This window comes from Mirounga leonina, unplaced genomic scaffold, assembly GCF_011800145.1.
Source record: "Mirounga leonina isolate KUSES-001 unplaced genomic scaffold, KU_Mleo_1.0 Mir_126, whole genome shotgun sequence".
Lineage (NCBI taxonomy): Eukaryota > Metazoa > Chordata > Mammalia > Carnivora > Phocidae > Mirounga > Mirounga leonina.
Window position 1 is genome coordinate 14,342,970 of NW_023270314.1, and position 13,619 is coordinate 14,356,588.

Genomic DNA, 13,619 nt, shown 5'->3' on the forward strand with positions numbered 1-13,619 from the left:
AATGTCTTATTTGAATTTCTACTCATAAAACTGCTTTCTCAAGATTTCTCCTGTGATTATCACTCAGCTCAATATTAACTATCAGTGAGATGTACAAGCAGTCATGAGACCCTCTAATAATGTAGCAACCAGCACTTATTTGATCCTTATCAAAACTATGCAGGCTATAGGTCAGCTTTCTGGGCCAAAGGTGAACATTTTTCTGTTTTTATCCCTCATCAGGGATTACATTAGATCTGTAGCTCTTTTGTGTATGGTATGGACATTTTAACAATATTCTTCTAATCTAATATTGTTATGTGAACATTGGATGTCATTTATTTGTGTCTTTCAGCAGTGTTTTGTAGTTTTCAGAGTACAAGCCTTTTACCTTCCTGATTAGATTTATTTCTAAGTATTTCATTCTTTTTGATGCTATTGTAAGTAGAATTTTTTTTCTTAATTTGCTTTTCCTTTTTGGCTTGCTCATTATTGGTGTATAAAAATGCAACTGATTTTTGCATGTTGGTTTTGTATCTTGCAACTTTGTTGAATTCATTTGTTAGTTCTAACAGCTTGTGGAATCTTTAGGGTCTTCTACATGTAAGATCATTCACTCTGTCAAGACAGATAATTTCACTTTTTTTTCCCTTTCCAATTTGGATGCCTTTTATTTCTTTTTCTTGCCCATTTGCTCTGGCTAGGACTTCCAGTACTATGTTGCATAGAAGTGGCAAAAGCCTACATCCTTGACTTGTTCCTGATCTTAGAGGAAAAGTTTTCAGTTTTTCACTGTTGAGTATGATGTTAGTTGTGGGCTTGTCATAAATAGCCTTTATTATGTTCAGGTATTTTCCTTCTATTCCTAGTTCATTGAGTCTTTTTATCATGAATGGTTGTTGAATAATGGCAAATGCTTATTCTGTATCAATTGAGATGTCATCTGTTTTTGCCCCATCATTCTGTTAATATGGTGTATTATATTGATTGATTTTTGTATGATGAACCATCCTTGCGTTCTAGGAATAAAACCCACTTGGTCATGGTGTATGATCCTTTTAATCTGCTATTGAATTCTGCTTGCTAGTATTTTGTTGAGGAATTTCGCATCAATATTCATCAAGGATATTGGTCCGTAGTTTTCTTTTACTGTAGTGTCTTTGGCTTTGATACTGGGGTAAAGCTAGTTTACAGAATGAATTTGGAAGTATTCTCTCCTCTTCAGCTTTTTGGGATAGTTTGTGGAGGGTTGGTTGTCAAACTCAGCTTTTTACTATATGTTTGTTTAAACCAATAAGGCACTCTCAGATTGCATTCATCTGTAAAGTGGACAGTGACCAGTGTGGTACATTAGAGTAATTAAGAACTGTTACTGCAAGAGCAGAGAGTGGATTAGAACTCCTGGCTACCACATAGATAACAGAGGGAGAATGAGAGTCTCTGCTGATCCCAAAGGTGATCAAGAAAGAGAATCAGTTACTTGAGGGAAGGACAGGGATAGAAAATGGCAGCTAGTGCAGCAAATTACATTTCTGTGGATGTGGTATCAGATGTGTGAATAGAAGGCATTTATTAGAGAAATTTTATTGAATTAGGATACTGTCATTAAGGAAGAATTTGAATCATTAATATACATTTAATAGATAAACTACATTTTTTTAAACTACATTTTTAAAGGGACACCTGGGTGGCTCAGTCGGTTAAGCATTTGCCTTCAGCTTAGGTCATGATCTTGGGGTCCTAGGATTGAGCCCTGCATCGGGGCTCCTTGCTCAGTGGGGAGCCTGTTTCTTCCTCTGCCTGCCACTCCTCTTGCTTGTGCTTGCTCATATCTTTCTCTCTCTAACAAATAAATAAATAAAATCTTAAAAAAACCTACATTTTAAAAAAAAGCAATCCCTTTTTATTGCAGGTAAAGGTAGTGAGGAAATAAAAGTTTTGGAAGTCTCAGTTGCTGTCCTTAAGGCATTAGTTGGGTTGGCCAGTGGTCAAACTAATCTGTGATCGCAACTTAATGAAATTCTAAACTGCCAGGTCTGGAGGGAATTTAGGGAAGGAAGTGAGAGTGTGTGAACCAGAATAATCTAGGAAAGCTTCAAGGAGGAAATAGAATCCCAATGGAGGGCTGGGTTTGGATATATAAATGCTAAAAAATTTTTGTAATAACAATATTGTTATTTTCTCTGGAATTACAGTCCCTAACATAATATACACATATGTTGTACAGAAAACTAAGTTTCAAGACACTTGTCTAAAATGGCATAGTTCTTTGCAGTAAGGTTGGGGGCTAGAAACCAGGTTTCATAATCCCTAGGTAAATGCTCTTTCCACCTGTCTGCATATGTAGACTGTTTTTAAAAGAAATAATTTGCCTTATACTTGATTTACCTTCCTATGTCTCACATCGCTATAACAGTGCTGACCAAAATACCAGAAACTCAATAATTCATGAATATTTAAATAATGCAGGAGCATTTTACTTAGGAGCTCTGATAATTGGGTTGGTAATTAAGCTGACTACATCCGTATTAAAAAAACCGGTTCTCATCTGTCTCTGGTTCTTTACTAAATAAATGGTAAAACAAAAATGCACCCTCACCCCCACTTTTAAAGCAAATTAAGCTTTTTTTTTTTTTTTTTAAGCAGGTTAAGTTAGCTAACCTAATGCCTTAAGGAGAATAACTATGACTTCAAAACTTTTACGTCCTCACTCCTTTAGATGCAGTAAAAAGAGGTTCCTTTAAAAATGTAATGTGTATGTTTTCTGGGAGATACTTTTGGAATATTATATCTAAAATTTCATGGCTCATTGGGGGAAAACACAAATCATGAAGATACAGACAAATTATGTGAGAATGAATTTCTGAGTAAAGTCTCTATCTTGAACTCTTTACGGTACCAATTAACCTAGTTTAAGTAATTGTAATATATATGTAACATATAATAGTCATATAATATATGTGTATTATATATCATATATATGTGTGTATATATATTATATATGTTATCTAATATATATGTAATATATAATAGCATATAATATTAAGCTAGTCTAATATAGATGTATATTATATATGTATATATATGTAACATAATATGTAACATATAATAGCATATAATATTAAGCTACTCTATTTTAGCTATATGTATATTTGTGAAACAACTAAAACATACTATTTTATAGACTCAGAAGCAGAACATTATAATCTATGGGATTATATTATACATTACTGCAACTTTGTATTTTCATTTATAATTTTTTTTTATTTAAAAAATAGCAGTACATATAGCTTTATTATATTCTTTTAACTACAGTGGGCTTTCATAGTATGTATGTACCATAATTTATTTAATCATCTCCTCTTGATATTTATATTTGATATATTTAGGCTGTTACTTTTTTATTTCTTCAAATAGTGCTGTAGGGAAAATCCTTCCATATCTTTGTGAATTTCTCCAAATACTGCTCTAGGATAAATTTTCAGAAGTGAAATTATAGGGTCAGAAGAATATGTGCATTTTAGATGTGACTGATGTCATCAACTACCCTCCAAAGAGATTTGTACCTGTTGACTCTCAACAAACAATATATGAGGGTACCTTTTTTGCACCCTCACCAACACAGAGTATCATCAAACTCTTTAATATTTGGCAGTCTGTTGGAGCAGGGGTTGGCAGACATTTTCTACAAATAGCCAAACCGTGAATATTTTCAGCTTTGTGGGGCCTTGAGGCCTCTGTTGCAACTACTGAACTCTGCCTGCATAACGCAAAAGCAGCTGTAGATGATACATACATAGGAGCACGTAGTTGTGCCCAATAAAACTTTACTTATAAAATCAGGTGGTGGGCTGGAGTTAGCCCATGAGCCTTAGTTTGTGGACTCTCCTGGTTGGTAAAAAATACTGCCTTGTTTTAATTTTGCATTTTCCTTTATTTACAAAACTATTGGGCCTTGTACTGATATTAAGGATATAGCAGTGACCAGACATTTCAGTCTTTATGAATTGTAATTTGGATGGGGGAGCTGGGGAGACAGACCTTAAAGAAATAAGCAAATCAATAGATTACTAACTTTGATAAGTTCTCTGAAGAAAAGAGAGTGCTGGAACAGGCGCTACGGTTTCAAGTGGCAGCAGTTTTAGTTAAGGAATGGTCAGGGAAAGAGCTCTTGAAGGAGATGGCAGATCTATGAGAAGCAGCTAGCTACATTTATTAATTATTTATTGCTTTATTAAAAAAATTACCCTCAAACTTAGTAGCTTAGAACAACACATAGTTATTATCTCACACAGTTTCTGAGAGTCAGGAATCTGGAAGAGGTTTGGCTTGGTTCTGGCTCAGGGTGTCTCATGAGATTCTACTCAAGGTGGGGGCTGTGGCCGCTGTCAGCTGAAGGCATGACTGGGCTGGAGGGTCTGCTTCCTGGAAATCTTATTCATGTGGATGTTGACAGAAGACCTCTCAGTTCTTTGCCACATGACTTTCTTCATAGGCTGCTGTGTATCCTCATGGCATGGAACCTGGCTTCCCCCAGAGCAAGTGATCCATTGGAGAGCAATTAGGAAGCCATAGTGTCTTTAATGAACTAGTCATGGTTATCACACACCATCACATCTCCCTTATTGTATCCATTCGAAGCAAGACACTCAGCCCAGTCCACACTCCAGGGGAGGGGATTTAGGCTCCACCTTTTGAAGGTCCGTGTCAAATAATTGGTAGGCATGTTTTAAACTACCACAGCCTTTCCTCTGGTCACAAGTTTTTCTGTTTTCCACTTGCAAGCTAATACCCTCTAGAAGTCTTATTCCAGTATAGCATCAGTGCAAAATCTAGAATTTCGTCATCTAAATCAATTTCAGATGTGGATGAGGCCTCTTGGGTGTAGTTCCTTAATATCCTCTGAGTACATTTCCTCTTGAAGACTTTGGAACTAAAGAGACAATCTGTACCCACATACCCAGTATGTGTACAGGCATAATGTGGTAGTATTTTTTCCAGTAAAATTCTTCAAAAAACTTTGTGGGTTTCCTGTGATTCTTAATGGTTCATTCCATTAGATATAAGCCACACCCAGAAATGTCTTAGAGTGAGCTTAGAGGAGTGACAATTTCCTCAAGCTTCTCAGAAGCCCTATTGTTTGAATGGTTTTTCTGAGGTGCAAAATTGGAAATTTGTGAGGTTTTAACAAAGGATTTATGATCACATCCTCTGTCTCTGTCTCTCCTCTTGCATTTTAGTATAAGCAGTAAGAGGCCAGCAAGTACCTTCAATACTTTGGAAATCTCCTTAGTTTGATGCCATTACTTTGTTAGGTACATTTTCTACTTTCCATGTTCCCACAGGTGGCAGTGTTGCTAATTTTTTTTTGCCACTACAAAACAAGGATTTTCTTATTTTCCTCCAGTTTCCTTTTTTTTTTTTTTTAAAGATTTTATTTATTTATTTGACAGAGACACAGCGAGAGAGGGAACACAAGCAGGGGGAGTGGGAGAGGGAGAAGCAGGCTTCTGCCGAGCAGGGAGCCCGATGCGGGGGGGGCTCGATCCCAGGACCCTGGGATCATGACCTGAGCCAAAGGCAGACATTTAATGACTGAGCCACCCAGGCGCCCCTTTCCTCCAGTTTCCAATAAGATTTTCCTCACTTCCCTTTAAGCTGTGACCCACAGCCTCCTCAAAGGTATCATCCTCCTATAAACAGTTTCTTAAAGGTTTTTTGAGTTTTTACCTTAAAGACCTGCTGTCTTCCACCGATGCCTGATTCCAAAGCCTCTTCCATATTTTAGGTTTTTGGTTTGGCAGGACCCCACTTTGAGGTACCAAAATCTAAACGAGTTTTCTATTGCTGTGTAACAAATTACCACAAAACGTAGTGGCCTGAATAAATATTTTTTTTATCAGTTTTTAAGAGCAAGGCATCTTACTGATTCTAGAGCAGGATTTGTCATAGGATCTAGTCAAAATGTTGGCTGGGGCTGAAGTCAACTGAAGGACGTACTTCCAAGAAGGCTCACTCACATCACTATTAGCAAAAGACCTTTTTCTCACTGGCAGTTGGCAAGAGACCTCACTTTCTCACTACATGGACCTTTCCATAGGACTACTTGAGTTTCCTTACTCAGCTGGCTTCTCCTGTAGCATTCATTCTCTGTGGGGCCAATAATGGCCTCCAGGAGGGTGAAAACTGGTTCTTGAGGTGGAGGGCAAAAAAATCTCAGATTTTACACGGGTTTGTAGCCTTCCAAAGAGCCATGATACATAAACAAATGTAGTTTGTTTGTGGCATTAAAATATTATTGGAGGACTATTAGGTAAATAATATCCAGAAGGCTCCTTAGGCGCACAATGAAAAAAGGTGGAGAAACAATGCCTTAGAGTGAGTCCTCTAAGAAAGAACAAGTAGGTAACTGTATTACTTTTTTTTTTTAAAAGAAATACTTTGGTTGATTTATTTTATTTTTTTAGAAGATTTTATTTATTTATTTGACAGAGAGAGAGAGAGAGAGAGAGAGATCACAAGCAGGGGGTGCAGAGGGAGAGGAAGAAGGAGGCTCCCATCCGAGCAGGGAGCCTGATGCGGGGCTTGATCCCAGGACCTGAGCCAAAAGCAGACGCTTAACCGACTGAGCCACCCAGGTGCCCCTAATTACTTTTTTTTTTTTAACTGAGGTATAAAAAATTGTCTCTTATGACTTAGTATTAGAAATAACACACATTGTTGCTTGGCCTTATTCTTTTTATTGGAAGTGAGTCCCTTGAAAGGAGTGTCAAAAAGTGTGGATGTTTTAAACCACCATTCCATGTAAAGAAGGGTAAAGGCATTCCAGGCAGGGGAAACAGCAAGGGCAAAGCCCAGACAAAGAAGGAGTTGGCATGCTTGGGGAACAGAGAGGTAGGTAGTGTGGGTAAAGCTAGTGAGGAAAGGAAAAGTGGTGTGAGCTGAGGTTGCAAAAGTTGGGTATCGGGTAGGGCCTTGTAGGCCCCATAGAAGCTTTTAATTTTATTCTAAATGTTTAAGCAAGGAGTCACGTGACATGGTTCATTTTATAAAAAGTTCACCCTGACTGCTGCGTGGAGGATGGTTTGGGACAATAGGTGGGACAGGAGTGGAAGCATGGAGACCAGTAAGAAGAGCACTTTAGTAGTAGATGAGAGATCCTACAGCTTGTAACTAGAAAGATATCAGAGGAGACCAAAGAGGTGGACGTGTTGTAATTTGTGAGCGAGAGCTCCCGTAGGTGTGGATGGATTGGGAGAAGGGAGGCAAATCAGAGATGATGCCCACATTTTTGGTCTGGGGAATGTTGGTGCTGCTTACCGATGAGGAGACTGGGAGAAGGACATCTGGATAGAAATGAAGAGTTGCTGTTTTGACCATGTTAAGTTTGAGTAGAAAGGGGGTAAATAAAAGTAGAAGGGGGAGAAATCAGGATTCAGAAAAAATTGAAAGATAATTGCTGTTTGGCTTAGATTCTTTTCCTATCGGCTCTTTTTTTTTCTCTGTGAGCTTGGTATATATAGCCTTTGCTGTGTTTTATATTAATTATTCAAAATGAGTGTCAAATGTTGCTTTTTCTTTGGATTTGATTTAAGATCCTTTTTATTATTTATTTTTTAGAGATTTATTTTAGAAAGAGAGTACGCCCATGCACAAGTGGGGGGAGGGGCAAAGGGAGAAACTCAAACAGACCCCCTGCTGAGTGCAGAGCCAGATGCAGGGCTCCATCCCATGACCCCGAGATCATGACCTGAGCGGAAATCAAGAGTCAGAAGTTTAACCGACTGAGCCACCCAGGCGCCCCTAAGGTCCTTTTTAAAAAGGGTCTAGAAAAGTTGTAGTCTAGAATATCGGCATAAGGATTATTTTTATGACGAATTTATTGGCTTAGCACAGGTTTCTTTATTTTTTTTAAAAAAAGATTTTATATTTAAGTAATCTCTACACCCAGTGTGGGGCTCGAACTCACAACCCCGAGATCAAGAGTTGCATTCTCTGGGCGCCTGGGTGGCTCAGTTGGTTAAGCATCTGCCTTCCGCTCAGGTCATGATCCCAGGGTCCTGGGATAGAGCCCTTTGTCGGGCTCTCTGCTCAGTGGGGAGCCTGCTTCTCACTCTCCCTCTGCCTGCCGCTCTCTCTCTGTCAAATAAATAAATAAAATCTTAAAAAAAAAAAAAGAGTTGCATTCTCTACTGACCGAGCCAGCCAGTTGCCCCAGTTTAGCACAGGTTTCTTTAAAATCTTTTTCTATTTCAAATATTTACTGGTGATAAATAAAAAACACAAATTAGCAAGGAACTGAACAATGCAGATCATCTTTAGTCATGTTGCTCAGAGAAAACCATTATTAATACCTTAGTGTATATTCTTCCAGTCTTTTATTATAGTCGTGCATACACTTGTGCATACACACATATACAAATAAATATTAAATACACTATTTTGAACTGTGGAACAGTTCCAAAAAGTAAAAATTAACATTAACATTCACCGCTTAATTGAGAAAATATATGAAATGGGTTTGAGTTATGTGAGGTACATATAATAGGGTATCAAAATTAATATGGTTTTTTTGCAGTCTGGAAAATCCCTTGAGGGAATAGTAGTTTGACCTTTAGTTTAGTAATTAAATTTGCAGAAAGATAGCCCAAATAACATTGTCTGTGACAGTAATATGTGCTTTTCTCTGCTTTTGTGAAAAAGGTGGAAATGACCTTCCACAGCATGCAGACATCAGGGCCTTTTTAAGAAAGTAAGTTATAGATCTGTTGTGGAGATTAGCACTGTTTATCTCCTTTCCGTTCAAGATATATACATACATGTGGGCCAAAGTGCAACTGGTAATCAGTGTTACTGTGAGTCATTGGTTAAATTATATGTTCAGTAAAACCTATTTAAGACATCAGGAAAAACTCACTGTATATTTTGGAAAAGGTAACAGAGGGAGACATGTAAGATACGATTTGGGGTCATTTTAAGGATTAAATCTTTGGTATTTATGAAAATTCCTTTATTCTTATAGAATATTTATTACTTGTTATTTGGCTGACATGCCACCAAAGTACTTCATTCTCATTTGGGAAGCCAGGTTTTTAGTAGGAATTCTTTTCAAAGAGAACATTTATTGTATGAGCATTGCCATGAGAAGCAAGAGACGGTGTTTCATCTTGTTTATTGGGTGAAAGTCATTCAACAATGTTTTTACTGCCTGCCTAAGCACAGTCAGTGCTCTACGAAAGTTCCGTGGCTCCGCTATTGTTTTAGAGTAATACAGTTGAGTGGCAAAATTCATCTTTCATAAATTCAATATAAATTATTTAAAAGCAAATAAAGAGGTGCCTGGGTGGCTCAGTCAAGTGTCTGCCTTCGGCTCAGGTCATGATCCCAGGGTCCTGGGATCGAGCCCCGCATTGGGCTCTCTGCTCAGCGGGGAGCCTGCTTCTCCCTCTCCCACTCCCCCTGCCTGTGTTCCCTCTCTCGCTGTCTCTCTCTGTCAAATAAATAAATAAAATCTTTAATAAATAAATAAATAAAAGCAAATAAAATGTACTGAGTATTGTGTGCCATCCACTTGGCTGGGTGTTGGGTATAAAAATGAGTGAGACATGTTCCCTATTATTAGGGAGATTTTTAGTCTTTATAGTTTAATGGGAGTGAAGGGCCAGTAGACTTATTATAAAATGAAGTGATTAGAAGTATGTTTAGGGCCCCTTGGGAACAGAAGGAGCGTTTAATTCAGACTGGGGAAATGAGAAAGGCTGTGTCTTGAAAGATGATTAGCAGCTAGGGGGGTAAGGGGAGAAGGGATGTTATTATCGGTATGTGTACATAGAGGAGGTGGAAACAATGTTTTTTTTTTCTTTTCTGAAACTGGTGGTGAGTTGGGTGTTCACTGTATCTATATCATCTGTATGTCAGACGACTTTACTAAGTTTTTTAATCATTAGGCTTTGGAGTTGATTTATGGATGCTAATAATAAAATATGGTGAAAGTAAGAATTTCTTATTGTATAGAAACTAGAGGCAGAAGTACTGTAAGTGAGAAATAAAAGCAGGTGAGTGAAAGTAAGTTTATATATTATTTGCCTTTTAGGGATAAGTTTTCATTTTGAGAAAGCATTTGTACTGCTTGGAAATTAAGATTCCTTTTTAAAGATTTATATCTAACCATATGTTTTCTCTTCCTGGTTTTCAGTCTCAAGATAGATTTGTTGTTTAGGAATGTTCTGTTTTTAATCCTTTGCTTTGTTGTATGCTGCTGTGTACAAATAGGTGTTTCATACTTTCTTTTTATTTTGATGAAAGCGTTTTCTTTTCTCTTTTTTTTTTTTTTAAAGTAAGCTCTATGTCCAATGTGGGGTTCGAACTCAACAACCCCGAGATCAAGAGTCATATGCTCTACTGACTGAGCAAGCCAGGCGCACCATTGCTGAAAACACTTTCATTATGGGCTATTAATTTTTTTTTAAACTCATGCTTCTTGAGGGATAGTTACCATTTAAAATTTGTGATTTCTTTGGAAGTGTTTTTGTTGTTGTTGTTTAGTTTAAGTTACAGACCACATTATTCGGATTAAGATTTAAAGATTATATATAAAAATTTAATGTTTCTAAGAACAGATTTTGATCTTGCTGTTCTATGATAAATGCTTAAGAAAATAGTCATGTGTAATTATTTTTCTTTTTTCAGCCTTTCTAAGAAAAGTCTACAGCATCCTTTCTCTGCAAGTTCTCTTAACTACAGTGACAGCTTCTTTTTTTTTATACTTTGAGTCTATACGGACATTTGTCCATGAAAGGTAAGGTGATGATTCTGAAACATTTTCAGCTGCTGCTTATGATCAAAAGGCCATATTATAAGCAAAGTTCTTTTTTTTTTTTCTATTAACTTCTGAGGTTAGAATGTAAAAAAGGTTCATTATTAACTCATAAATAAGACTAGTTTTGTTTTGATAAGAAAAATGTTCTTCAATATGGTATTTACCTCTGAACTTTTTAGCTTATAGTTTTGTAGGGTTAAACCTTCATCTCCTCAGATATAAGAATTTTTACTATATGCAGCTTTTTAAAGTTTTTTGGTTTTTTTTTTTTTTTTTTGCTTTTATTATATCTATGCCTAGTCCCCAAAGCCTAAGACAGTGCTTGAAAAATAAAGGTACTTAATAAATATATGTATCATTTTTCTTAGTGTTGGCTCATGACTAGGATAATTTCACTGGGAATTTTCACTGAGAAAAGGAGCTTCATATGGCTCATCCCTAATTTGTTTAAGATCTGACCTCCAAAATAATTATTTCCATGGCTAAAAGTTATATAGGTTTTGTATATTAAAGGAAAAATAAGGGATGAATATTTTCTTGGAAGTAGACAATTTTATCATCCCTCCCCCTACAGAAAAAATGAGTTTGCTATTTGGGGTAGAGTTCTTTAATTTAGATTACAGCCATATAGTAAATGTATATAAAATTTGCTTATTGTTTAATAGCTGTTCTTTATTGTATTTCTGTTAAAAACAGTATGCTAATTGCAAAAATGATTCAGATATGCTCGAAGTTCATGAAGTAAAAAGGAAAAGTCTTCCTCATTCATTGTGGGCTCTTTTCTTTGTCTTGCTGCTCCTCCCCAGCTCACACTCCTCAAATTCCCTGAATAGAAAAATCATTTGTTTTGACAGTTTGGTGTGGTTCCTTCCAGATTTCCTTTTCTTACTTTCACAAACAAAGAAAATAGACAAATTTTATTAAATGGGTTAATACTATTTATACTGTTTCTAAACTTAAAAATGCTTTTAATTTTGTCTTTCAGTCCTGCCTTAATTTTGATGTTTGCCCTTGGATCTTTGGGTTTGGTTTTAGCATTGACTGTAAACAGACATAAGCATCCCCTTAACCTGTACCTGCTTTTTGGATTTGTGAGTATTTTGACAATATCTGTTACTTTAACATTTATTCCTATGTGTTAACTTTATTATTTAATTGAATGCAAATATGTATATAATAGCAGAATGAAGTTAATGTTTTTAATAAGTTCAATAAAGTTGAACTTTAATAAGTTCATTAAGTTTCATAAGTTTATAAGTTTAATAAATTACAAATAATTTTAGAATTTTTTTTTTTTAAAGATTTTACTTATTTGTTTGAGAGAGAGAGATTGAGAGAGAGAGCACATGAGAGGGGGGAGGGTCAGAGGGAGGAGCAGACTCCCCGCAGAGCAGGGAGCCCAATGCGGGACTCGATCCTGGGACTCCAGGATCATGACCTGAGCCGAAGGCAGTCGCCTAACCAACTGAGCCACCCAGGCGCCCCTAATTTTAGAATTTTTAACATTTGTCAGTTTCAGATTTTTTTTTCCCCTGTGACTATTATGGTATAGTGGAAAAAATCGTGAAGTGGAATCTCATGACCTGGCTTTGCCACTTTCTGGTTATGTGACATTTGGCAGGGTGTTTAGCCTTTCTGTACCTAAGTCTGCTCATATGTAAAATGAACACATTGAAGTGGATTATCTCTGTGATACTTTGGACCCCTGATCTCTGATTTTCTTAGGAAAAAATTATAGCCTTAATTTCATAGACCTTAAGTTAAAATCTTTATGATTAACTCCTCATTGTTATTTTTTATCTTAGTACTTTGTTCTTTTAAAGGACCACTTTGCTCAATTGATGTGCTCTACTAATACCTTTTAATATCATAAGTCGGGAACTTTAGCTCATGTTTGTTTAGATGTTTCTAAAAATGAAAACCCAAACTACTACCTATAAAAACCCAGTCCTATAATATGACCAGAATAAGTTGGTAAGGCTCAAGTCATATGTTTCTTAAATTATTTTTCTTGCTCTCTTATCCAGTATGACTTTGGGTTCTAACCAAAAATTTACTTCAGAACATTTCAAACTAATATTAATAATATTTATAGTTAAATAAGAGTGAAAATGCTATTTACCAGATTCAGTTGCTTTAAACTAAAGAAAGTTTGTGAATTCTGGTAACAAGTTTATGTTAATATGATGAAAGAAAAGTCATGGCTTCGGAAATTTCAATTACAGGAAAGGTTCTTCATTTAAATCTTAGGTTCTTTTGTTTCCTGAGTACTGTTTTAGGGTGGTGTTACATTTTCCTAGTATTATCTTTTCTCCGGTTCATACTCTCCTGTTTCCTTCGGATACTTGAGTATGGGGTAGGATTTCTTACCTAAAGTCATGTCACAAATATCAAGAGTGAGGTGTAATCATGTTTTTCCAGAAAAAAATATTTCCGTCCTCTTTGGCTACCACTTCTCTGACACTGCCAGCAACATTATGACAAAATGTGGCAGTGCCTTCATTGCCTCCACATCTGTGTACCATTTCTAATGCCATTTTTGCTCTAGTTCTGATAGGTGTCTTGATTTCAGGTGGGGAGAGTTACAGGGAGTGCTTCTACCAAGAGTATGAGTATATAGCCACTGATGTTACTTCTGGCTTTGCCTTTGTGATATGGTCTATCAGATAGTTGGTAAAATCTAACAAGAGTAAGCATTTATTTATTTATTTTTTAAAGATTTATTTACTCATTTGAGAGAGAGCCCGAGAGTGAGTGGGGGGAGGGGCAGAAGGAGAGGGAGAGAGAGAGAGAATCTCAGACTCCAGGCTCAGGGTAGAGC

The 13,619-nt window shown here is 36.5% G+C and overlaps 1 protein-coding gene across 1 annotated transcript in view; it reads left to right on the forward strand.

Annotated features, from left to right (window-relative positions):
- Positions 1-13,619, forward strand: part of TMBIM4 (transmembrane BAX inhibitor motif containing 4) — a 31,216-nt gene that overhangs the window by 5,135 nt on the left and 12,462 nt on the right. Inside the window, exons 2-3 of the mRNA XM_035002206.1 lie at positions 10,669-10,777; positions 11,784-11,889. Of these exons, the coding sequence (XP_034858097.1) occupies positions 10,669-10,777; positions 11,784-11,889 (215 nt within the window). The remainder of the gene's footprint in view (positions 1-10,668; positions 10,778-11,783; positions 11,890-13,619) is intronic.